This window comes from Pteropus vampyrus, unplaced genomic scaffold (genome assembly GCF_000151845.1).
Source record: "Pteropus vampyrus isolate Shadow unplaced genomic scaffold, Pvam_2.0 Scaffold78, whole genome shotgun sequence".
Taxonomy (NCBI): domain Eukaryota; kingdom Metazoa; phylum Chordata; class Mammalia; order Chiroptera; family Pteropodidae; genus Pteropus; species Pteropus vampyrus.
The window spans coordinates 1,696,888-1,721,656 of NW_011888859.1; the positions used below are offsets into that span (position 1 = coordinate 1,696,888).

The 24,769-nt window shown below is 36.8% G+C and overlaps 1 protein-coding gene across 1 annotated transcript in view; it reads right to left on the reverse strand.

Moving 5' to 3' along the window:
* Positions 1 to 24,769, reverse strand: part of LOC111741446 (nesprin-1-like) — a 137,943-nt gene that overhangs the window by 47,700 nt on the left and 65,474 nt on the right. Inside the window, exons 29-35 of the mRNA XM_023532163.1 lie at positions 23,869 to 23,963; positions 20,835 to 21,069; positions 18,864 to 19,058; positions 15,051 to 15,176; positions 12,467 to 12,622; positions 7,893 to 8,051; positions 7,142 to 7,308 (exon numbers count right to left, since the gene is read on the reverse strand). Coding sequence (XP_023387931.1) covers positions 7,142 to 7,308; positions 7,893 to 8,051; positions 12,467 to 12,622; positions 15,051 to 15,176; positions 18,864 to 19,058; positions 20,835 to 21,069; positions 23,869 to 23,963 — 1,133 coding nt within the window. The remainder of the gene's footprint in view (positions 1 to 7,141; positions 7,309 to 7,892; positions 8,052 to 12,466; positions 12,623 to 15,050; positions 15,177 to 18,863; positions 19,059 to 20,834; positions 21,070 to 23,868; positions 23,964 to 24,769) is intronic.

Sequence of the window (24,769 nt, forward strand, 5' to 3'; positions counted from 1 at the left end):
TCAGGGAACAAGAAAACAGATCAACAAATAACTCTCAGGAGTCCACAGCCAACGATCTCCTAACCCCAATCATCTCCACTTAACATTTGCAAAAACAATTATAGAGTAAAGCTCCAGCATCTACCCTATAAACCTCACGTAACACGAAAGCTATGCGTAATGGAAGAAACTCAAGGAGATGCCTGCCTTGTGACATCGCAGTTACACTCTGGAAGATCTGAGTCCGCACAGCCGTCCTCTGCCATCCTCGAGGCACACAGATTTTCCGCCACCACCATGAAGCTTCCACTTGCAAAAAGTTAAGTCTGTAGAGCAAAAGGCTAAACTCTGAGTAGGGATGAAAGTTTCCCCTTGTCTGTACGTGGAAGTATGAAAATGCTCACTCTAGACAAATGTTGGTAAGTCTCTCTGCCTGATAATATGACACTGAGCAGTGACAAGTGGTCATGTTTCTAAATAAAACCTACATTCATTAACATGTGCCAGGCTTGATCTCCTGGAATGTAGGCCACGAGTGTAAGAAGGGGAAAGGCTCAGGGTAATTTGCAAGGAGGGGGAGGCTCCAGGTCTAAAGAAAGAAAGCCATCAAAATAAGGCCGGCTGCAGACACTCCATCGCTCTGCAAGGACAGTCACCTTTTCTTGGGGGCTATTTATTTGTTAACTCGGACAAGATGTTTGAAAAAAATAAATCACTCAAATGCAAACAAACAAAACCTCCACAAGCACAGCCGATTGCAGTAGCAAAGAGGAGCAATTTCTTTTTTTCTTCAGCCTCATATGCCAGCTAAGTGGTGTAAGTAGGAGTTTCAGGGGCGGTCAGGGAAGGCGGGATGGAAACGATATTCTGCGGGAAAGTACTTGGTCTTGATCTTTGAGTAGACAGACTATGCGAGCATGAAAATAAAGAAAAAATATTATTCTCCCCTTACATATTTAAAGCCTTTGTCCTTTTAAAAATAATAATGGAAAGTAACAAAAATAATGTGTTCATTTTAAGATGATTAAAAACAAAAGTATTCATTTGCTTGGTGGAATTTCAGGTAACTTTTTTTTCTTTTGTTTCAAGAGTTTCCAAATTTTCTGCACTGAGTCTGTATTAATTTCATAATTTAACTTTTAAAGAAAATAATCTTCCAAATTATTAATTACTGGTAATTTAATACAATGTGACTAATGCTGGCTGCTTTAAATTCTGTTTGGAGTAAGGTATACATACACACAAATAAGTTAGAAATAACTTAATAAATAATGAACGTTTGCCAAGTTCTTTTTAAAAGCTGTATATAATGAATTGCATCTAAAATAACACAAGACATTTGGTTTTGCTTGTGTGAGTTGACTGCTTTTAAAAGAACAACACATTTTCTTTGTAAAAGAAGCAAACCTGTATTTTATATATAAGAAACATACTCCAGAAAAGTTAGTGATAAATAAAATTATTTTTCAAATCTTGCCACTTAAACATATCCTATTGTGACTTTTTAAAATACAACAATCACTCCTCTGATGTATTTTTAACATATCGGGAATGTGAACATAAGCTTTGGTTAAAGGAATATATTGGTCATGAATCATAATAGTAGGAAAATTTATTTTTTCTTGATTATGAATAACATTAAAAAAAACTTGAGAACTTTAAACTTTTTTATTGCCATTATTTCTTTAGTTTAATTCCTTTTTACTTTATTCAGTTTTCCTCATGGGTTAAAGTTTGTTTTTTTCCTCCCCTGCTCATTATCATTAGCATGATACATTTAATCCAGTGAATTAGATATGAGGCAAGTCAAGGCTTTAAAGATACAATTGTAGCAACATCAAAAAAAAAATAACAATATAAATGTCCACCAATAGGGAAAATACTGGATAAATCATGGTATATTAAAACCATGACTACTCTGTAGCTCTGTAGAAGAATGAGATTGCCATACATAGCGTTTTAATAGTGTCTATGGTCCTTTCCCATGTTGTCTCATTGGAGATGTGGCAGTTATTTTGAAAATGAGGCATCTTGGGCTCAGAGAGGTTATGCAGAAAGCCCTAGGTCACACAGCCAGAACAGGGAGGACTAAACTCAGGTTTCCTGATGAGCTCTGTGCTGTTTCCATGCTTGCTGCATCTCTGCTTTCCTGGTCTTAGTCAGATATCTCTGGACTGACTACAATGAGACAATACCAGCCATAAATGCCAAGAATGAAGTCTCCTTTTTCCTCTAGTGCGGGCAGAACTCCCGTTAGACCGAAACTCTGTCTGAGGCCAGCTGCCACAACTGCGCAAAGCCTCTTTTGCACTGCACATGCTGTTTACCCACCTCTAAAGTAGAGCCTCTGAACTCCCTCTGAGATGAGAGCTGATGTTTATTGAGCATTTCACGTGCTAAGTGGTTCACAGGTACTATCTCATCTAAACCTCCGAATAACCTTTTGCACATGTGGTAACTGAGGTAGTGAGAAGACAAGTAACGTGTGGTGTAGGTGAAGCAGAAACACGTTACAACCTGGGCAGCTGAAGACCTAAGCCTGAGCTCAGCTTTACTCTTCTCTGTACGTCTGCCACTTTCCATCCTATGCTGTAGATGGGAGAAACTCAACAAATACTGGAGGGACCACTCTGTCAGAAGAACTGTCAGGTCCTGGGATGACACTGGTGCTCAAGTTGGATACGCTTACATTTTCGAAGAGAAAAGAAACCTTTAATCAACTGCCCCCACAAAGGTATTTATTATGGAGAGGGAAATGCTATGAAGGAGAAGTACAGAAAGCCTCGTGAGCAGGTAAGAAGAATTTGACCTGAGCTGGAGAAAAGAAAGAAGGTGAAGAGCTAGGAGCTGGTCAGGCCAGGTGGGGGCGGGGGACTGAGGGGAAGATACAACAGGAAGAGGAAGGCCCTGGGGTGAGGAGTCATGTGCATACTTGCTTTACTACCCTTATTTGGTTAGAGACCATTTTCTTTTTCATCTGTACCTGTGAGAGCTGGCATCAGCCAACTATAGCTGCCCACCTGTTTTGGTAAATAAAATGCCATGGGAACCCAGTCTGGCTTTTCTGTTGACGTATTCTCTATGGCTGCTTTTGCCATTCAACGACACAAGAGTTTTGGTAGCAACCGTCTGGCCCACAAAGCCTAAAATCTCTACTCTCTGGTCCTGAGCAGGAAGTCTGCCAACCTCTGCCTTGTTGCAATATGTGCAGTTCATACGTGGGAGGCATTTGATAGGTTTTTATGAATTGCATTTGTTTTTACTCTACTTCTATGCAATGTTCAATAGAACTATAATAAATACACAGAGTAAAAGCAACCAGTCACAGAAACACCATGTATTATATAATTCCATGTACATGAACCTACCAAAATGCGTAAATCTATACAGACAAAAAGTGGATTAGGGGTGGACCGGGGCTGGAGGAAGGAGAGTAGAGGGAGGAAAAGGGATTGTTAATGGGTAATAGGGTTTTATTTGGTGGGGATAAAACTGTTCTAAAATTGATAGTGGTGATGAATGTAACGCTCTGTAAATATACTAAAAAATCACTGAATTATATACTTTTGATAGAAGCCTTATACAGTATGTAAATTATATGTCAATAAAATTGTTATTGAAAGAAAAAAACAGAGCCAAGTAACTAAAGTGTGCTTTTGTTCTGGTGATGGGGATTTAGGTTTGATGCAGGGAAGAAGAATATACTTATTTTAGAGAATCTAGTTAATTTTTTTAAGTCATTACAGCAGAGCAAACGACTTAAGTCTGACTTGCCTAGACCCTGAGATAGGAAATGTTCGAAAATGCCTATTATAAGAAGCACTAAAAAACTAATGCTAAAAGACAAATTTTCTGTTACTCCTGAGCTCTAGAAAAATTGCTATGTGGGTTTTTTCAGAGAGTTCACTGACAAAATGAAAGCCAGAATCCTTGAAGACAGTTTTATAGAAATTACAATGATGACTGTTTCTTATGTCGACTCTTAGTGAAAATCAAGGGCTCAGAAATGCTTTCAATTGTCTAAGCCAGTGCTGAACAATAGAACTTTCTGGGATGATGAAAAGATTGTGAATCTGTAGTGCCCAGTAAGGTAGCCATCATCCTCATGTGGTTATTAAACATTGGCAATGTGGCTAGTGCAACTGACTAGACTTAAAATTAAACTGTAATTTAACTGTATTCCATTTCACTAAGTTTAAATAGCCTCACCTAGCTAGTGACTGCTATCCTGGACTGAGAAGGTCTAGAAAGTATGGAAAGTATGCAACGCTGTCCACTGAGCCCTAAAAGTAACTGAGCACATCTCGTTGCCCTAAAAAACTGACAACGATTGAGAATGGTTAAAAAATTCAATGCAAAACACATCTGTTTTATACTCAGAATGGTCTAAATTAATCCACTAGTGATAGGAAGTTGACACAACCATGCGTTCTATTTGTCCATAGTAATAGGATCATTATTGGTGAATCTTCCTCTGTCTGTCTCTGTGTCTGTCTGTCTCTCATCAGCATATTTCTGTTATTTGGGAAGCTATTCACTGAAAATATAATCTATTCACTGAAAATTCAACTTTAGTAATGTATCTTTTGAAAAAATAAACTAAATAACATCTAGAAAATTCTCACTTAAAATCATCTTCAAGAATAACCTCTCCATTCCCACGAGAGCACCAAAACACAAAGAAATGTCAAAAGGCATAACTAGGTTATGTTCTGTTTTAATGAATCAGTATGACAAAAAAAGTCGAAAGAGGGAAGAGCGTTGAATGAGACTGAATCATAGAAACCAAATATTTCAGCTGGCAGGTCATAGTGGAATTTGGGTGTAGGAGGTGGCATCTAGTTTGTGCACTAGCAAGCTCTGATAAACAAGGAGATAGAAAGCAAATGTAATGGTGGAGGGTCATTTAGGAGAGGCTTCAAGGAGACTATGAATACTGTGTGGCATTAAACTTGAAGATAAGTTAATGGTCAACACATCATCTAGTCCACTTTGGAAGGAGGCAATTAGAAATGGACAACATATGTACGAAAGTCTCCCACAATAGTCTACTTCACAAAAGTAGAAACATACAAGCATTTTTGGGACTATAGTATATGTACGTTATAAATATTTAACTGATTCAACTTTAGTAATGTATCCTTTGGAAAAATAAACTAAATAACATCTAGAAAATTCTCCCTTGAACCATCAGACAGAGAAGTTATAAATAATCATGATTTTTGAGGCTAAAACACCTAATTCATTTGATGTAATGTTGGCTAACAGGTGGGCATACACTAACCTAGCTGCTTATGCTTAAATTATATCAAATTTAAAACATCTTTGACATAGTGTGTCCTCATATTTCACACCATTGCATTCATTGAGCCACGCAAAATTAAAATAAAGAATGTTAACTGGTTTAGCTGAATTACATGGCAATGCAAGCCAATCCATGAGTCATCACCTGACCAAAAGAATTCAGGACTGTTTACCAAGAGGGTGGCTTCCTGAAGAAGGGTATTTATAGCACAAGAGGATTTAATTTCTCCTTCTGCAAGATTTTATCAGTGACTGAGAATCTCAAACAGAGCATTGGGATCCTAAACCTACAAAGATGCCTAAAAACTTACAGTAATTTAAATTGAACTGTACACTTCCATCTCTTTATAGTACCATTGCTTAGAGCATTTAGCTCATCATTTTACTTGATTTCTTTGGCTATCTGTACTCCCACCATGAATACAGAGATAAGGAAATCATAACTCTGGCAGCTAAGAGAGCACAGTGCTCTAGACCATGGGCTGTGCAGTCTGAGGGGACAGGCTCTGGCACTCAGCACGTGTGACCATGGACAAACCCAAGCTTCAGCTTCTGCATTTGGAAAACAAGTATAATAATAATGTGCACTTCAAAGTGTGTTGTGAATAACTCATGAGAAGATGCGTATGAAGCCTGTAGCATCGTCACTGGCACAAACTAGGGGTTAGATAAATGTTAGCTGTTACAGTGCTAACTGTTAAACATTTTGAAAATTTGTAAATAAATGTAAGCATTTATTCCATTTTTGTTTTATGAAAATATAATAAATTATGTCACTTTTTTCTTAAATTAGATCCTCTTTGATAACTCCATTATAGAAAAAAAATATACAAAATGTTTTCAAAATTAACATATGGAATTGTCATGCCTACATGCAGTTTTTGTGGGCACACAGTATTCAAAAGGCTCTGTTTCGTGTCCATTTTTATGTAGCACGGCTCAAGAAAGGAACACAGATAAAAAAGTGTATTGGGGATTAGCTCCAAAATGGCTGTGAATCAGAAGCATTTGTTACATTCCAACTCTGCAAACTGCCACAAAGAAGAATACCCATTCAAATATTCAAATATTCATTCATTCATTCATTGCATCCAGGTGCTGTTCTTGGTGTTTGCAATATTCATTGAACAGAATGGGCAAAGATGTCTGCTCTCATAGAGCCTGCATTCCAACATGAAGTGACGTCCAGCTAACCTAAAGCATCTACTTAGTCATTCCCTCTTTTCACATCAAATAACACTACCTCATTCAATCATGTCAGACTTCTATATGCTAGTAAAGACCCTTGTATATATTTTTCTTTTTGATTTTATTCCTTTTACTCACCCTGCCCTTCTGCAATAGAACCTGAATGTAATATTCCTCTTATAGATGAGGCAGACACTTAATAGTTATCATTAAAAGCTAAGCACAAAATTACAATAATGAAGCAGATTATTTTTACAACTAAATAGAGTGGCAATATTTAGCTTTATTCCTTGCTAATGAGAAATAAGTAGGAATGTGAAAACTTTTTTTTTTTGGCTACTGTAGACCAAAACACCCCCCAAGATAATGGTTGACAGTTTTACATTCTTCCTTTCAGGCAGCTGAATATCCATGAAGTCCTAAAATAAATAATTTTCTCTTGAGAATAAATTTTGTTTGGATATGACTTTCTTTCAGCTAACTGCAAACACCATTAAGTTTATAAAATAAGAATTTTAAAGTTAACAGAAGTGACATTTATGAGAAAAGCATGAACTAAAATGCTGGAATGAAGAATGGAGATTTATTGGATTATCTCTAGCTGAAATATAAGATGGACTGAACGCTTTAAAACTCTGCACGCACGTGTCTATTGACAGGTCCTTGTTACCTGGCTGCCATGAGATCTAGGAGATGCTGCCACCGGTCGTTGACCTTTCCGAGCTTGTATTCGATCTCAGAGGCTTTGCTTTCATGGCTGGCTCTAGCAAGTCGTTCTCCCATTTGTTGAAGCTGGATTTTGTTCTCTTGGGCAATAGCAATTTCCTCTTGATAATCCTGTGTAATAAGTAGCAATCATAGAGGTCAGAAAGCATATTCCTGATACTTTCAGCTTGGCTGTACTAGAAACGTGATAATTACAGTTTTCTAGCGCTTAGGAATAGTTTGGGCATGAGGAATACCCCGTGAACATCTGTCCATGTGTACAAGACTTCGTAGAACCTATTTCTCAGGTTTATAAATTATGTTTATAAATTATGTTTTCTAAAGAAACTGTCAGTTTTCTTGATCCTAGGATTTTTTTCTTAGTTCCTCTCTAGTGATGTTACCGCTTTAAAAACAAAAACAAGAAACACAAAAGAAAACTAATATGCATTAATGATTCCCACTGAACTGGTAACTACACCCCAAAATAGTGAATGTTATGTATCAGCAGATAATCTATATCATTACAAAGTGAAAATATTCTCTGTATTTTTAACGTAAAAGAAGCTTTTCCATGCAAGTTTGTTTTATATTAAGAAGGTAAAACATCTGTAATAGAGTGACAGAAACGTAATTATGAGCCAGGCCATCTACCTATTAACAGTACGCCTAAGCATTAGGAAGAGTAAAAACATATGTAGCCAGGCATCTCATACCTTCTTGAGCTTCTCTATCATTTCTTCAATGAGAATGTCTCCATTTTGGGAAACTTTGCTTTCCATCTGAGTCAACCATTCGCAAAGCTCCTTGTTCTTCTCACTGAAGACTGCCCATTCATTCAACCTCTCTCTTACTTGCTGCCGCCTTAGGGAGAGCTGAAAAGTTTAAAATGAGAGAAAATGCAAAAGGATAATCAGAGTGGAACTCATATCCTGGGGGAAATAGCCCATGCACTTGCTGGGCGGACCCACAGAAGCGATAGTGCCTGTCTTTAGGTGTCATTCCCTGAGGTGCAGTCCAGGGACACTGCTCTTTAGCATCGAGTTTTCACAAGTCTCTGCCATTAAGACAAGTGGGAGGTATTGAACCCTGTGCTTCCCTCCTGGAGAGCCATGTGCCTGTTCACTGCCGACACATTCTGAACAATCCAGCTGTACACTATAGTTGGTCCTCTGTGGATATAATATAGGATTATTGTACTCTCACTAAAAAAAAGTTTTCTTTGAGGCAGAAAAATACAAAACAGCCAAAGAGTGAATTTACCTGGTATGGGGGTGAGGGTGGGGAGGGGCGGATGGATACTGATAGGAATGGAAAAGGCTAAGAAAACACAGGTTCAAAAGTTTTGGGGACAAATTTCACCTATGCTTTGCTGTTCCAAGACTGCGCTGATGATAAGAGCACATGGCTTCCTTCTCTGCCCTTTCCTCTAGGACTCTGCCGGCAGAGCGTACAGTATTCTGATGTGCTAGAATACTAAGATTTTGAATTTTCTGGTGGATATGACTTTTTTCTTTTCATTCACAGAGCATCAGAGTTAGGAGTGTGGCTGATAGTTAAAATTCTGGTTCAATGACGTCCAAGCTGAAGCTACATTTTCCTAACTGGAACCTCTCAAAGCAAACATTTTCCAAGAAAAGACTAGAAACTCCTGCCTTTGAGACTTATGATTAACAGGTCTTGCTATATGTAGCTCCTCCCTTCTGCTTCCCCCAATCTTGGCCATGCGCAGGAATGATTTCCAAGGCTTTTCTCAAAAACATCTGCAGGAAAGATGACCAACGGTTGAAAAATATTATACATTTCTTTGAGAGGTAGGTATTATTATCCCCATTCCAGAGACAAGGAAAGAGGTTAGGGACATTTGAGGCATTTGTTTATAATCAATATGAGATAGGACCAGCAAAAGCTTGAGTCTTTGATAGAGGCTGTAATATAACATGATCAAATATCCAGAGGCAAGTGAGATTCAAAAACAGTCTTCATCATGCACTAATGATATGACCAGGGCTGGGTTATTCATCTTCTCCAAGTCTTACTTTCTTCATTTGTAAACTCATCTTCCATTGGTTCCAAAATTCATTAAACAAATGTTTATCGTTTACAGTGAACGAGTATCTACTATGCGCCAAGCATTGTCCTATGTACTGGAATACAGTAGGCTCATAATAGAACACAAACAATGATTTAAGAAAGTGACAGGTAAATACTAAAAACTTAACAAAAACAGGCCATTGATACACTGCCACTGCTATACACGACTACAGGGCATCATTTGAGCTTTTCATTTTGTTTCCTCCTCGACAGTCCTCTATATTCAATATCTCCACTAAGTAGCTGGAATATGTGTATATCTAGTGTTTATCACACACCGTGGAAGTGTTGCTTTCATTTGCTTACTCAGAGCAAGAGCTCAAAGAGCAAGAGGTAGGCTATATGTACTACAAACGTACCAAAAGCCTTTCAAAAGATTTAAATTCATAATTGGGAGAGCATTTTCCTTTTGGTTTGTAAAACTAATATTTAGGTCGTATGATAAGGGAACACTACCACCGTTTTCTTTGGGTTCGGCTGAAACCCTCAAATTATTTATCATCTTAGCACATATTTACATTTTCTGAAGGGTGTAAACACACTGCGTTGCCACCAGCTGACAAGTACCAGCTAAAACCTTCACAGAGTGAGGCAGCTGAACAGGAAATACATCCTTTTCTACTTCAAATATTTTTACCACGACAATTTGAAAAATACCAAGCAATTACAATGATGATATATTTATATCTCAATCAGAATTACAGATGCGTCTAGAAACCAAAACAGAAATAAAAGCAAATATAAGCTATGGCTGGCTGCACACAGGCACAATCAACCATTTGGGGAGTCTATTTGAAAATGCGATACTTTAACATGTTAACTCTGCTCTGCCACGTTTACTTACAGCACTTCCTCGTTCTCATCTGAGTCGCAATTACTCCTGCCTTCCCATCAGCTGCTTTGACTGGAATATGAACAGACCCCTCACTCTTTACAGAGGGATACTGCCATGTTTATTTCAAGTTTGTAACTTTTAAAATGAGACATAGGCACAGGCTCATTTCCTTTTGTGGTTTCATACTTAAGAGAATTTCTCCGGAAACACTAACTCAAGAACTAGTAACTGATCTACATGCCTCCTTACATTAATATCCTGGCACCTTTGGTATGACCATGACTAAACTCTCACCTGTTTAAATATTCTTATTAGATGGAAGGAATGTGAGAGATGGACACTTTAGCTTCATGCCTTAAAAACACTATATATTCAGTCTGCTTCCTTTTTTACTTACGTTCGAGTCCACTCACAGGTATGAATCTCTTTATGGCATATCGTATGATCAACAGCAGCTTTCAAAATGTACTTCTAAATGCACTGTTGTCTCTCTGTATGTCTCTATATATCTAAGACTGGTGAGCAATTTTACAGCATAAATTTTTTTCCTTTTTTCTTTTTCCAGCTTTACTGATATATAATTGACATAACATTGTGTAAGTTTAAGGTGTACAATGTGATAATTTTGTACACATGTATACGAAGAAACGACTACCACCAGGTTAGTTAACATACCTATCACCTTACATAATTACCTGTTTTGTGTGGTTAGAACATTTAAGATCTACTTTTTAAGCAACTTTCAAGTCCATAGTACAGTCCGTGAATCAGAGTCACCACGCGGTAAGTTAGAGCCGCAGGATTTACTCATCTTGTAACTGGAAATTGGTGCCCTTTGTACCTCATGGTATTTCTACACAGTACTAGTTTTCAGAAATTGAAAAGTATTGCATAATCATAATCTTCTTAACTTCAAAATATTCAGAAACTTTGTCATTATTTTACATTTAGAGGAACATAAGTATAAAGATATAAAACAAATGTCCTAAAGGCTTGTCTAAATTATTAACAATACATATGACCATTTAGCTTCTCTAGGCACTGTAGATAAAAATACATGGTCTTCGTCCTCAAGGACTTCATAGTCTTGAAATCAAGTCACAAACATTAAAACAAGAAGAGAGGAACGATGCACTGACCCATGACGGCACAGAACGCAAGAGAAATGGGACTTCAGAGAAGCAGAAAAATACTGAGGTCCGAGCATCGCAAACAATGACATCATAGGTGTTGTGGCATTTGAAAGAAGAAGATGGCTTAGAAAATGGAAGGGAAGGAATAAGTCAATCTAGACAGGAAGAATGGCCTGAGCAAGGTCTTGGAGTAGGGCAATTCAAGGCAGGCTTGGGAAGGAAATAGGAGTCAATATCTAAAGTGCGATCTCTAAAGTACGACATCAGTTAGCCTGAGACATGGATCTAGTCCAATTCATTTCACCTAATATGTTGAAAAGTATTGAGTCAGCAAGTAGTGCTAGACGTGAACTTGTTTATACCCAGTGTTCTTCACCGTATAGATTCTTCTGGACTAATTTTAGTCTCAGCTCAACTGTAAACTTGATCATAGGGAAGTTTACTGTAGCTTGTGAAATTCACAATAATTACTGTGACTGACCCATTTAACAAATATGCATCACAGCTTATTATGTGCCAGGCAAGGCAACTGGGAACAGGAAGGGACATGACAGACATGGTCCCTGCTTCTTGGTGAGTAGAATCTCCAGGCCATCGGTCAGAGCCTGTTCTTCACTTGTGGGCCTTCAGTCGATGTTATTCCTTTGGCCTTGAATGTCTTCTCATGACTTTTCCACCAATCTTTTCCTTTCATTTCCAAATCAAAACCCAATGCGGGATCTCTTTTAAGGTATTATACATACAGAAGATAATTAATAAATGAGTGAAGTGTGACTAAAAATGTCTCAAAGCATGAATTATTAAAAACCACCATGGTAAATCAACAGCAATGATAAATGTGCCATATACAAAACCAGTTCCACAGTATCTTCTAAAATTGCAAATAAAACAATGGTTTTTCACATGTTTAAAGTAAGAAAGAGATCACTAATATCTACCTAGCAAAACCATATCCGTGAACCACAAAACTTGATTCCTCTTTAAAATTTTGTGCCAGTCAGTGAAAGAATGAACAAAACAAATCCAGTTTGAATGCATCTTAAATATAGAAGGGTAAGAAATAATTGTCTTCATCCGAAATATTATTGTAGTAATCACAGAGTTCTTCCTCTGTGCTCACTATGAGTTATGGGACGGGTCCAAATGTGGCTCAAGACATTTGACATTCCAAATCCTCTGCCAGGTTTCCACCTTTCTGAGCTAATGCTGAGTGTAGCATTTATCTTACCTGATGGCAGAGTTCTTCCCACTGCCTCTGCAGAAGCTCCACGCGTTCGTTCAGGATGGAGATATCATCGGCACTGATGTAGGTACAGAGGGTGTCCTTTAGTAGTGTCAGCTGTGCCAAGTCATCTGTCCAGCTCCCCACTGCATTTTCCAATTCCTGGATTAAAAAACAACAAAACAAAACAAAACAAAACAAAACAAAACAAATCTTGAATACCCACTGACATCCGTCATCAACAATTTCTGTAGTATATTCAGAATCCCTTCTTGATACAATTACCTTTCCATCCCACTCTGTTCGAACATCTAACTTGGTATCTACTTATTTGCTTCCTACACACCTTGATAATTTGTCAAGTTCTTCTGATTAAATATCATGTTGCCTACAGAATCTTCCTGCCATCTGTTCACCATTTCATTGATCATTTTTGATCATCTTTTCTTTGACATTTCAGCACTTCATTGAACTTTTCTTTTAAACTGACTTCGTAACCCCCTAACCCATCCTTTCTTTTTGTCTTGAGTTACTGATCATGTAAATCAAATCTTTTTTAAAACCCCAAACTCCTAGATTTAACTTTCATCTTCAAACACTATGAATTGCTACATTCTACAATATAGACTTATAATGTAATAGCTGAAAAGATCTGTTGCTGCTATTATTCAATTTAAAATAATGGACTGAATGCATTTTCTGCAGGAGCAGAGATTTCTTTAAGTAACTGTAAAAAATATGTCTTCTGATCTTTATGGGAATGATTTAAGAAAAAAATATAAAACGATATTTAAATAAGTTGACATTAGTTTCCCCAATGGTTGAACAGGTTTTGCAATTTGTATAACTCATGTTTTTTCCCCAGCTCTTGATGTTTTTAGATTCCAGCTAATTTAGTATATAAATAGAATACTTCACATGGCTTTTCCCTTCTCTTTTTGCCTTCACACAGGAGGCAAGTTTCCAAAGGCAAAGCAATTAACGGTACTGTCTGAGGCTAACTTCCCAGGCAATTGCCTCAAACGAGGTTTCAGCCTGAATTTTCCGGGTAATTGCTTTGTTTTGCTGTTAAGGGTGGTTTGGGGGAAGAGTAGCAGAGAGCTGAATCAAAATGCATCCTTTTAATTTCCAAACTTAATAGCAGGGCATGCTAGTAACTGTTGTGTATTTTGAGAGATGAGGTCCCATGGTAACAGTTTTAGGCTGAATGACCAAAATAGTACAGGCACATTAAATACGAAGCATTTCTGTTTATATGTGTAGACATATTAAATTGTCATACCAATGCAAAGGTTTTCCTCTTTTAATAACAATTTCTAACCCCTAAATCAAACATCAGATTTGGTGTAAGGATTAAAAAAATAATACCACCGCCATCACCAGAAACCACTCCCTCAGACTCACAGACTCCATTAGATGAGTCTACGTAGTAAAAATAAAACCTTTGGATTCAGGTAACTTCGATGTTTACTAATTTTGAAAAGTTATTAAACTTCTAGAAGCCTCAGTTTGCATATCTGCAGAAACGGAAAGAACATTTTGTCCTCATGAGCCAACGGAGGTAACACTGATATAATTACTGGCACACAGGAGGATCCTAATAAGGCCCCATTCCTGCTTATTGGAAGTTTTCTTTAATAGTTTGTTTTACATTTACAATCACAGTTTTAAAACAAATTCTTTTTAATTTTTGCTTACTTCTGAATTTATACCTCAAGATATTTCACTCACCATCCGTGATGTGAAGTATATTGCCTTTTATTTCAAACTTCAAAGAATATTCTTAAATTGTAATATCAAAAAAAATCTTATATTCACACTTTTTATGATTTCTAGACTTCTTTAAAAATTAATCTTTCTTAAATGTTTACCTTCTTGGCCAAAGCGATGCAGAAAACTGATTAAAATCCAAATTATTTAAGTATGTGTGCTCTACTGCAGTAATTTGCAAATGACTCGGAACACAAAAACATGTATAATTTGGGGTTAAAAATTTAACAGTCGTTTTCATATGATCTGCCAATCTCTCACCAGAAAACTCTACTTGACAGGTATGAATGAAATAAACCCTAAAGCCACTAAATCATGTTGGTCTCAGTGAGCTCCTGACACAGGGAGTGGTTTGCATTAGCTACTGATTTGTTTCCAAGTACGATTTGAGATGCTGATAATAATCTTTAAGTAGTAGGGCCCTTAGTAACTGAAGGATTGCGTTACTATGCAGTAACTGAGACTAGCTATTTACTATTCCTGCTTTCCTTACAGTAGAGTCTGGATAGCAGGGTGTGTCCCTCCGTGGGGCAGGGGTTGGAGGTAGGGGGGTGCTGGGGGAAGTGCTGAATGGGGGGTGCTTTCTGCAGAATTTCCAGGCTGCCCAGCCTCATTCTTCTTTCTGTAAACTAGACTCTTCTGCTAAAATGACTCTCCAGTGCGGATGCTTTAAAAAGATTGCTCTAATTGCATTATACCAGGCAACTTGCATCTCCATGTAGATGGCTCTAGGAGTTCAACTGGATTATGCTTCCGAAGGTGTTATTACAGGAGAAGCACACAGGTAGGTGGCAGTTAGAAGCTCATTCCAGGAATTTACCTTGCAACGCATTTGCTCCGCATGGAGCTCTTCGTGATGATCCGGTAGGGGCTGGGAAAGTTTCTTTTTGAAAGTTCGTAGTTTCTCCAGAGATTCGGCTATTCCATTCTCACATTTTTCCCAGTCCTAAAAATGGGAGAGGGAAAAAAATTCATGAGTTTTTATTTTTTGTTGGTAGGAAATTAGAAAAAAAAAGAAAAACACTCTTCTAGATTCCCAGAGAAAGAATTAAAGTTACACTGATGATGATGATGTGAAGCCGTGTCCATATCCATTTTTGTAGTAGGTGGTATCAGATGAGCTGAGTAAACTGACCCTTACTTATTATCTATGTGACTTTAAGCAGGTAATGCACTGTCTTGGTTTTCCCTATGAAAATAGAAATAATACAAACTATAATTGTTGGAGGATAAAAAGAAGCAATGGGTGTCATGGCACCAAGTACAATGTCCAGAATATTATGGTACTCAAAAATGTTATCTGAATCTAAATCTATTTGCAGAGGTGAGAATATAATCACTGGACTTTCCTCTTTCCTAACCCCACCCATAATTATCCCAATGCCTACACCATCTCAAATGCACTATAAGAAATAAAGAAAAGGAAATGGAATCTCTTTCAGGATAAAAATATGTGTGAGTAAAAGAAGTGAGATGAATGTAAAAATAATATAACTCTGACTCTCACTCAGTTCAATATATAAGTACTATATATTGCATTTGCATTGTTACAGAAGTAGAAACACAGCCACAAAAGGCATGGCAATGGCATTCGACTGGCTTTATCTTGATGAGTGCAGAAACATATGTAATAAAGAGTCAAATATGTAGTATGTAAAAAACCCAAACAGATCAATAAGTGGAGGAAGACAAAGAATGTAAAAATTTTAAATTCTACATCTAATATGCCAAGTACTGATAAGTGCTCTGAAGAAGAAGATGGCTGGATAAGTAGAGTGAGGCCGTGTAGAATAGGGAGAGCTCTACATATTGACACAAGAACATACACTGTGTGGTTATGTTTTGAAGGGTTGCACACCAAACAATAATAATGGTTATTGCTGGAGAAGATGACAGGGTTTGGGTGGTGGTACAGGGGAAATTTTGTTTTTTACTCTAAATACTTTAATTACTATCTGAATTTTTTTTTTTTTTTTTAGACACATGTATTTCTTTTGTAATTAAGAAAAAAAAAAAAGTAAAAAAAAAAAAAAATTAAAGGACTCATACTGGAGACTTAATTCTTCATAGCTCCCTATCTACAAATTAACTCATCTTTGGTGTCTCAGTGCCAATGCAAATTAAATTCAACTAAACAAATCTTAATTTTGTCTAATAATCCTCATTCCTGGCCTCCTCCCCAGTGGCCACTTCCCACAACTTAGATTACCAAACTCTAACGACAGCTAGAGTTGCTTTGAGTAATTAGCATGGTGCCAAATCATGTTGCATTTTTCTTTACATTATATCTTCCATCATTACCAGTCTTTTCTTGTTCTTTCTATCTTCTCTTCTGGTGACTTATTTTTAACACAGCAACCCATGGGTGCCATTTGCTACAACTGTCTTCTTTAGAAAGTGTTGACTAAAAGTTGGCTCAAGACTCTCATTTCTCTTTTAAATTCCTTCAAGGAACATTCTGGAGTATATAACCACATTCCCTCTTCCCATTCACAAGAAAATAACAAAAACAAAAAACAAAAAAAATTGTCTATCTTGGACAGATTGGTTCATTCTTTTTATTAAAATATCTGTGTTCCCAGGCTACACTTCATTCATCAATGCAAAGCATAATGAATAGAAAGAAAGATCCTCTTTCTACTTAAATTGAACAGCATTCTTAAGTAAATCATCACACACTCTGAAATCTATCAACCACAGTCAATAAATGTTCATTGATCTAAAAGAGAAAATGTCAGCTTCTTATTTTTCATAACAAAATTAAAAGGCGATAGTGAAGCAGGTAAATATTCAGGGCATAGAATTATAATTACTGTATTTTTGGCATATTCACTTGGAGTATTAAATTAAAAGCTGAAAATAAATAAGCATATTATAACAGTGGGGAAAAGATACAGCAAAATGAAGCTGTATAAACATTAAAATTTAGCTTCGTAAACTCTTTAAGCAAATAGGATCTCGTGTATGATTCAAAATAAAATAAACTTTAACAAGAATAGGGATTTTCCTTTCCAAGGACGGCTTAGATTCTGAGCTCAAGTCTCTTTACTACATTAATTATATGGAAATAACTAAATGTCATGGTCTGCAAACATCTATCAAAGTGGACAAGCAACAAACTGACAAGAAAAGCAAATGCAGTGACTCAGCCATCTTGTCTTATTAGGTCTTAGAAATGTGTCCAATAATCCATCACAAATAAAGAAAAATATATGATTAACATGCTCTCTACAGAATGAGTTAACAGTGTTTTTAATCCTTTCCTTAAAGCAAACACTGAAGAGAAGAGAATGAGGCTTATTGTGTTACTGATGAATCATACTGTGTGCAAATAATATAGTTCTTTAACAGATGTTCAGTGGCATTCTTACACACAAGGTAATATATTATTAAATAAAATTTAATAGAATAAGCCCAACAGTTGTGCATACTTTAAGCACTAAAAAAGAAAAAGTATTCCATTAACTTCAGTTATTACTTTTGATCAAAAAAAGGTGACAGGCCAAATTTAACAGATCATATATATATATATGTATATATATATATATATACACATATTATATGTATACATGTGTATATATATATGTATATATATGTATATGTATATATATATACACACATATTATATGTATATATGTGTATCTATATGTATATATATATACATATTATATGTATATATTTATATATATATAAAACTGTAATATTTAGCTGTGCTCACTTTTTAAAATGAGAATAATGTCAACAATGATAATTAGCATCATTTATAGAGTGCTCAATGTGTGCTAGGTACTGTGCCACATGAGTTACCGTCGTCATTTCATTAAATCCTCACAATGCCATGTGAAGGAGATGTAACCATACCCGCTCTACGGATCAGGAAACTGAGGCTTAGATAGACTGAGCCAACCAAGATACTTGGTTACTATGGTTTTAACTTGGGTTTATCTGAGTTTAGAGACCATGCCTTTTTTCAACTGCAGATACAATTTTGTATTATAGATAGATTTGAAAGTGAGGGAGAAAAGTATCTTGTGGGAGGTCTGGATAAATCTACATTTCCCTAAATTTGCTGTGTGATCAGTGCACTGTCCGTATCCAACTAAAAGCTAATACATCTCCTGGAGATTTGATCTCATAGTAACACGTTTGGATAAGCTAAGATCAAATCAAGAGTATCTTCTTGGATAGGTTTTTCCCTGCTATAAAATAAGAGATATCAATCTCAAAAACCACTTTAGAGCCTTAGGTTAGAAAGGAGAATCTATTCTTTGCATTCCTGTCTGGATTTATGCAGTTTTTTTATACAGATTTTATACAGATTTATATAGCTCCTGGCTTAGCACTGGCCATAAATCAGAATTCATCACTTGGACTGTCTTATTAGACTTAAAACTGCTTTGTTGGGGGATTTTCCTGAAAGACAAATTGCTAAAAATCGGGAAACTTTTCCCTTTTATATAAGACAGGACAAAATCTTAAATGTGACACAGAGAGGGGATCAAAATACTGCGGGGTATGACTTAAGGACCTTTGCCTTATTAGATTCACTGATAACAATGGGAAGAAGCAGCACAACTCTCAAAAGAGTATTTAAACTGTATTACATCTATAAGAGGAAAGAGGCTGAACTCACTTTCAACAAGAAGGACAGTTTCTTCTTCTGCTCCTCCAGACGCGCGCTGGCCGATTTCCATTTCTCTTGGATTCCCGTGAGTTCAGCCTGCAAGGCGGCCTCAGCTCCGCTGTCGGCAGAGATCAGGAGCTGCTTGCCAGCCTCCACCGTCAGGATGTAGCTGCCTTGTTGTCGCAGGAACACTTTTTCTTTGAACTAAGAGAAACCGTAGATTTTGACTTTCTTACTCTTTTCTTCACCATTTCCCTCTTCTAAGTATTTTTAAATGACCCGCCATTTTTGCCTACAGAGCGTGGCGTCTTTCATCGAACAAGCATTTACTGAGCTGGTACTTTGGGCATGAATGAAGCGATGTGTACGTGAATGAGAATTCAACAGGTTTCTGTCCCCAGGTTAAATACAGTCACGATGCAGTGTGGAAACTGCCCTATAAGACTGATGCACAGGGAACACATTGCTACATATGGATTTTTGTTTGTTTTTTCACAAGTTTTAGTAAGATCTTTTTTTGTTTGTTTTTTGAAGAAAACATTTGGGATGCATATTTAGTACAAACTACCTAATTCAAAGAAAGACCAGGGCTCACCTCTCCAACCCATGCAGGGTGCACAGAGAGGCTTCCTCAAAGTGATAAAGGCTTGAAAGACATATGAACACAACCAGATAAAGAAGGGCCTGGTGTCATATGAGGGCTAGGGGTCAGGGAGAGGACACTTTCCACGCAGAGAAACGAGAATGGGCAAATTCACTATTCAGGATAAATATGAGGAGTTCAGGATTCCAGATGTAGTTTTCAGTGCCTGGGATATAGGATGCATGTAAGAAAGTGGCAGAAGGTCAGACAAGACCACACCTTGCACAGGAATTTGGTTTTTATAATAAAAACTGAATGAGATTCACAGAAGAATATTACGCAGGGAAACGATGTGTTTACATTAAAGCATTCAACAGTATAGTAGAAAATGCAATGGAGAAGGGGTATATACTAGACTTACTCAGACAGGTTAGAAACCTGTTGTCTATCTAGGCAAAAAAAAAAAAAAAAAAAGCAAGAGCACCTAATCTTGGGCAATGGCAGTAGGGATGGAAATGAGGAATATTGGATATGGAAAGGGGGAGAAACAGAAGAGTGTAGCTATAGAATGACTCTGGGGTTCCCGGCTGATAGCTGGTGATGACATGTCCTCAGATCGGGAACACAGGAAATGGGCTGATGGAGGATGGTTGGTCCAGAGATCACGGGCTTTGTTGAAGCCCACAGACGTTAAGTCTGAGATGCACATAGATGTGAATCTAAAGGGAAGTTGAATATATGAGTCGAAAGCTCAGGAGGTAAATGTGACCAGAAGATACCAATTTGGCCTTTCTCTGCTCGTAAGGGGTAGTTGAAGCCATGTGTGTAGATGAGATCTCCCAGAGAAGTGAGGAGGAGAGAGGAAGCAGAAAATGGTGACATTCAAAGGAACAGGAACCCACAAGATACACTGGGAAGGACTTACGAGAGCACTAGGAAGCATCTATCTAAGAGGCTGGAGTCCCAGATTCCCAGGCTGATGACCTAGGGGCTAGACTGGGAATGGACAAAGAGCTCAAGAAGGACTGAGCCTTTTCCCTTCTCCAGAATAGTTCAGTGACATGTTTTAACTGCTCGTGAGTGAGATGCATATAACCAATGCAAAGTTTTGCTTCCCTCCCTGTTGCCTTTCTTCCATGCTGAGTTTCAAGAGCTGCTGGAAGGACTGGGCGTGTGAAGTGGAGGGAATCTCTGTGAGAGGCTGGCGCTCGCCAGACTTTCATCGTCAACTACGGGCTTTGGAATGCAATTATTTTCTCTGTTTCTGTTGACATTTGCGAACAATGTTTGTCCTCATTCCAATGTCACTCCAGAATCTTTCTGAAGAACTGAGGCTAGAGTAAAGTGTACAGTGGGACTGTAGAAGAGGTTTAAAAACAGCGTGTTTTGCGCCTTACCTGTACTTCATCGAAGAGGGTCCTCGCTTGCTGCAGTGGTATTGGGACACTTCCGAGACCACTCGTGGGTAGATAGGACACTTCAGCCAACCATTTACGAAGCTTTTCTGCCATCTCCCTGTAGCGTTGCCACTGGCGAATCTGGCTGTCGATGATGCCTCTCCTTTGCTGGGCCCTGCGAATCACTCCCTGCCATTGATTACTGAGAAGTGTCAACTTCAGGTTGAACTCATCTCTGGTGAAGAAATAATGACACGGGGGGAAAGCACTATTATTTTGGATGTAGTTACATTATCAGCCAATGTATACAGATTCAATGACCGTAGCCCTGAGGAGTGATCTAGGGCAGAGGTTTTCGAATATCATGCCATGACGTGTTATCAGGCCTATTGTAAGTGATTTGAAAAATTGCTAACAGTTAAACTATCGTGTTTGCAAACAGTGCGTGTTCTCATGTTTCAGTAGAGGTTGAAGGCATATCTATAAGGTCACTGTCATTTACTTTCTCCCAGAGTGCATAGGTCAGCAGTTACAATGAGAATGTCCTCAAACCCTGAGCACAACCATGGCGACATATGCAGCATGTGTTAGCATCTTGTGAGCGCTACTGCAGGAGAAAATGAGGAACGAAGCTTATTTACAACCTGTCTTCAGCTAGAATTATAAGGCAATTTGGACGAACAAAACTGGGTTATTTTAGCTAGAGTCATGAGCCACTTAAATAAAACTATGTTATTAAAGATTTTTTTTTAAAAAACTGTACTCCATAAACTCTGTTATTACCTTACGATAAATAGCCCCAATCTTTAGCAAATTATTCCACATAGTAATCTAAATTTTCCCTTCTACATTTTAAACCCACTTCACTTTGTTCTTAGAAAAATGAAAATTATCTACTCATCACTGTCTGTATAAAGGTTGTCCATACACATGCACATATTAAATTTAACTTATGCTTTCTCAATTTCCAGCTAAATAAGCTCAGATTTTTTTTTTTTTCAGTTCATTTTTCCTATCTCTGTGCTTTCTACCTTTAAAAAATGTTGGCAGTTCTTTACGAAGTTTTCTTTAACATTCAACTTGTGGCTCTAGAACTGGTTTGCCCTGTATCAAATAGAATGAGTTTCTTTACAGCTTATACTGTTCTCCACATATTTTATTACTAATGTGTAACATTGCTTTGATCTATTATATTAGTTTTGCTTTCCTTCCCTAGATATGCTATTTCTCCTGGATGAGGGTGGCTTCAGATCTGAATTGGACTTACTATCCCGGGTTCCAATATTCTTGAAACCTATATCTAGGGCCACTATAAACTTTGGTTTTGTAACCAAAAGTTTTATTAGTGATTCTGGTTTTGAAAGATATTTATAATCTAATTGCAGTAGAACCAAAATGGCGAATTAAGTTTATGAAGACTCCCCTAAAAATTATAAGCCTCTCTCGCCTCTGAAAAAGTATAACTCCAGGACTTGAGAATGTCCTCTGACACAGAAAGTACCCTCCATATTGCTTTCCTTACTAGGTAACCATCAAAGATCTCTTTGTGGCATCTTTATCCTCACTTTGAAGAACACAGCTGTCCTGAGCTACCTGCCAGCATGAAGAGCTACTTAAAACATGACACTGTTCCCACTGCTGAACTTGAACTCTGAAAAAAGTGATAACTAAAATTTTAAAACACAATAAATTGGTAATCTGGGGACTTCTTACTGTCGACATGTTCGAATCTGAATTTTTTTTTTTTTACTTGCAACTTTCAAAATTATCCTCAGGTCCAACCCTCATATTTTCATCTTTTTGGTGTTTTTCCCTAACTGTTAACATTTAAAATTTAATAGATGTTGGCTTGTGCATGAATTTTAAATTTTATTTCACTTAATGACTCAAACTTTTATAATACTGTTATAGAGTTGGCTAGGGAAGGATAAAGCAAAAGATAAGTTAATTACATCTGAATTTGTCTTATTTTGAAGGCTTTAAATTCTCTGTAAAGTTCACATTAAATTTGGCTTACTTAGAATAGAATAAATATGGTATCACATTTTGTTGTTCCAAGCTTAACCATGAGAATCTTTCATGTTCATCCAAAGAAATATCCACTTAAAACTGAAATTGGTTCCAAAACATTTAAAAAAACCCTCTCAATAAAAATAATTTATTTTCTATTAAAAAAATAATACTAAATTAATTATAATCACAACTACCGGTCCTCAATTATGGGAGATATACACATATGCAATAAAATAAATGAAGTTTATACTGAAAATATCACCACAGAAAGTAGATGAGATTGGGTAAATATTATTCTAGGAAATGTAAATATAGTACAGAATCATCAATTTCACATACCATAAATCTAAAGAGGAGCTAGATATATACCTCTGCATTTTCAATAAAGAGAGAATCTGCTAAGTAAATGAAGAGGAAGTAGAATTTCAGGATGAGTGTAATCTGACTTAAGGTAGCATAGCATTTTCAAATCTGGTAGAATTATCATGGTATGGGAGAGCTGGCTGGTCCTGACTAAAAACCAGATACATGAGTTCTAGTCCTGATTCTGTGCTACTCTGTTCCATGACCTTGGTCAAATCAGTTCACATTTCAGGACCTTGAGTTTTCATCTATAAGTAAGAAGGATGGTCTAGTGATCTCTCTGCTCCTTTTAGACATAAAATTTCTGTAACCATATAAAAATGTTAGAAGCATCTGTTTACAAACCATTGATACATCATTGATACAATTCATTCTGATCTATTTATTAATTCCCGTCTCCTACAGACTACTAGCAAAGGTTGGCTAGGTGATTTCCAAGTACTCTATGTCCTTCGTATAATATAATAGCAGTTCTTTAAAAAGATTCAATACTCTATCATTTCAGAGATTCAGACAAGCCTTTCCTGCAATTACTGAGGCTCCATTGCAGTACAATTGCCCTAGGAAGATTGGATATATGCCCTCTAATCTGCTCATTAAAAAGAAAATGACTAATTTACTGGAACCTTTCTTCATAATAATATATCAAAGATCCTACCTGTCATCAACTTGACCTTGTTCCAGAAGACGCTGGCCATCAGTAATGATCGAGTGCAAAATTTGTTGACGACTGAACATCTCTGCTTGAAACAACTATTATTTTTTTAAAAAAAGAAAAACATACTTTAGAGTTCCTAATTTTAATGATCAGTTTTCTAATAAGATTTTTAAAATTCTGGTTTAAGCAAGATTGCGGAAAATATCTCCAGCTGAATCAGGATATGTGTGATATTCTGCAGTGTAGGAATAATGTATTTTTAAACCATTAATTAAGATATACTTAAAGTTTAATTTTTGTTTACAAAAACTGGCTGAAAGTAAAATTATGATCCCCTCCTCTCTTTCAAAATCACCTGTGAAGTTAGTTGACACATATATTGTATTCTTGTTTTTTTTTTGTATGCAGAATATGGTCCATTTTCAGACAGAGACTAACTTAGGACCTTTTAAAAAGTCGAAAAATGGAAAAAAAATCCCGCTTTCTTTGGAACTCAATATTTTTCAATTTAATTCAATTAATAAAATTATCTCACTACGAAAAAATACAAGTCTTTCAAATTATTTCCATTGTTGTTTAAACAGCTTTACTGAGATATGATTCATATGCCATGCAATTCATCTATTTAAGTACATAATTTAATAGTTTTTACTATATTTTCAGAGTTGTACAACCAACACCACAATTAATTCTAGATCAGTTTCATTATCCCCGAAAGAACTCCGTACTCATTAACAGTCACTTACCATTTCCTCTCAATACGCCAGCCCTAGGTAACCACTAATCTATTTTGTCTTTATGGATTTGCCGACCCTGGACATTTCATATCAATGGAATCATGCAATGAACTACCTTTTGTGACTGGCTTCTTTCTACTTAGCATAATGTTTTCAAGGTTGAT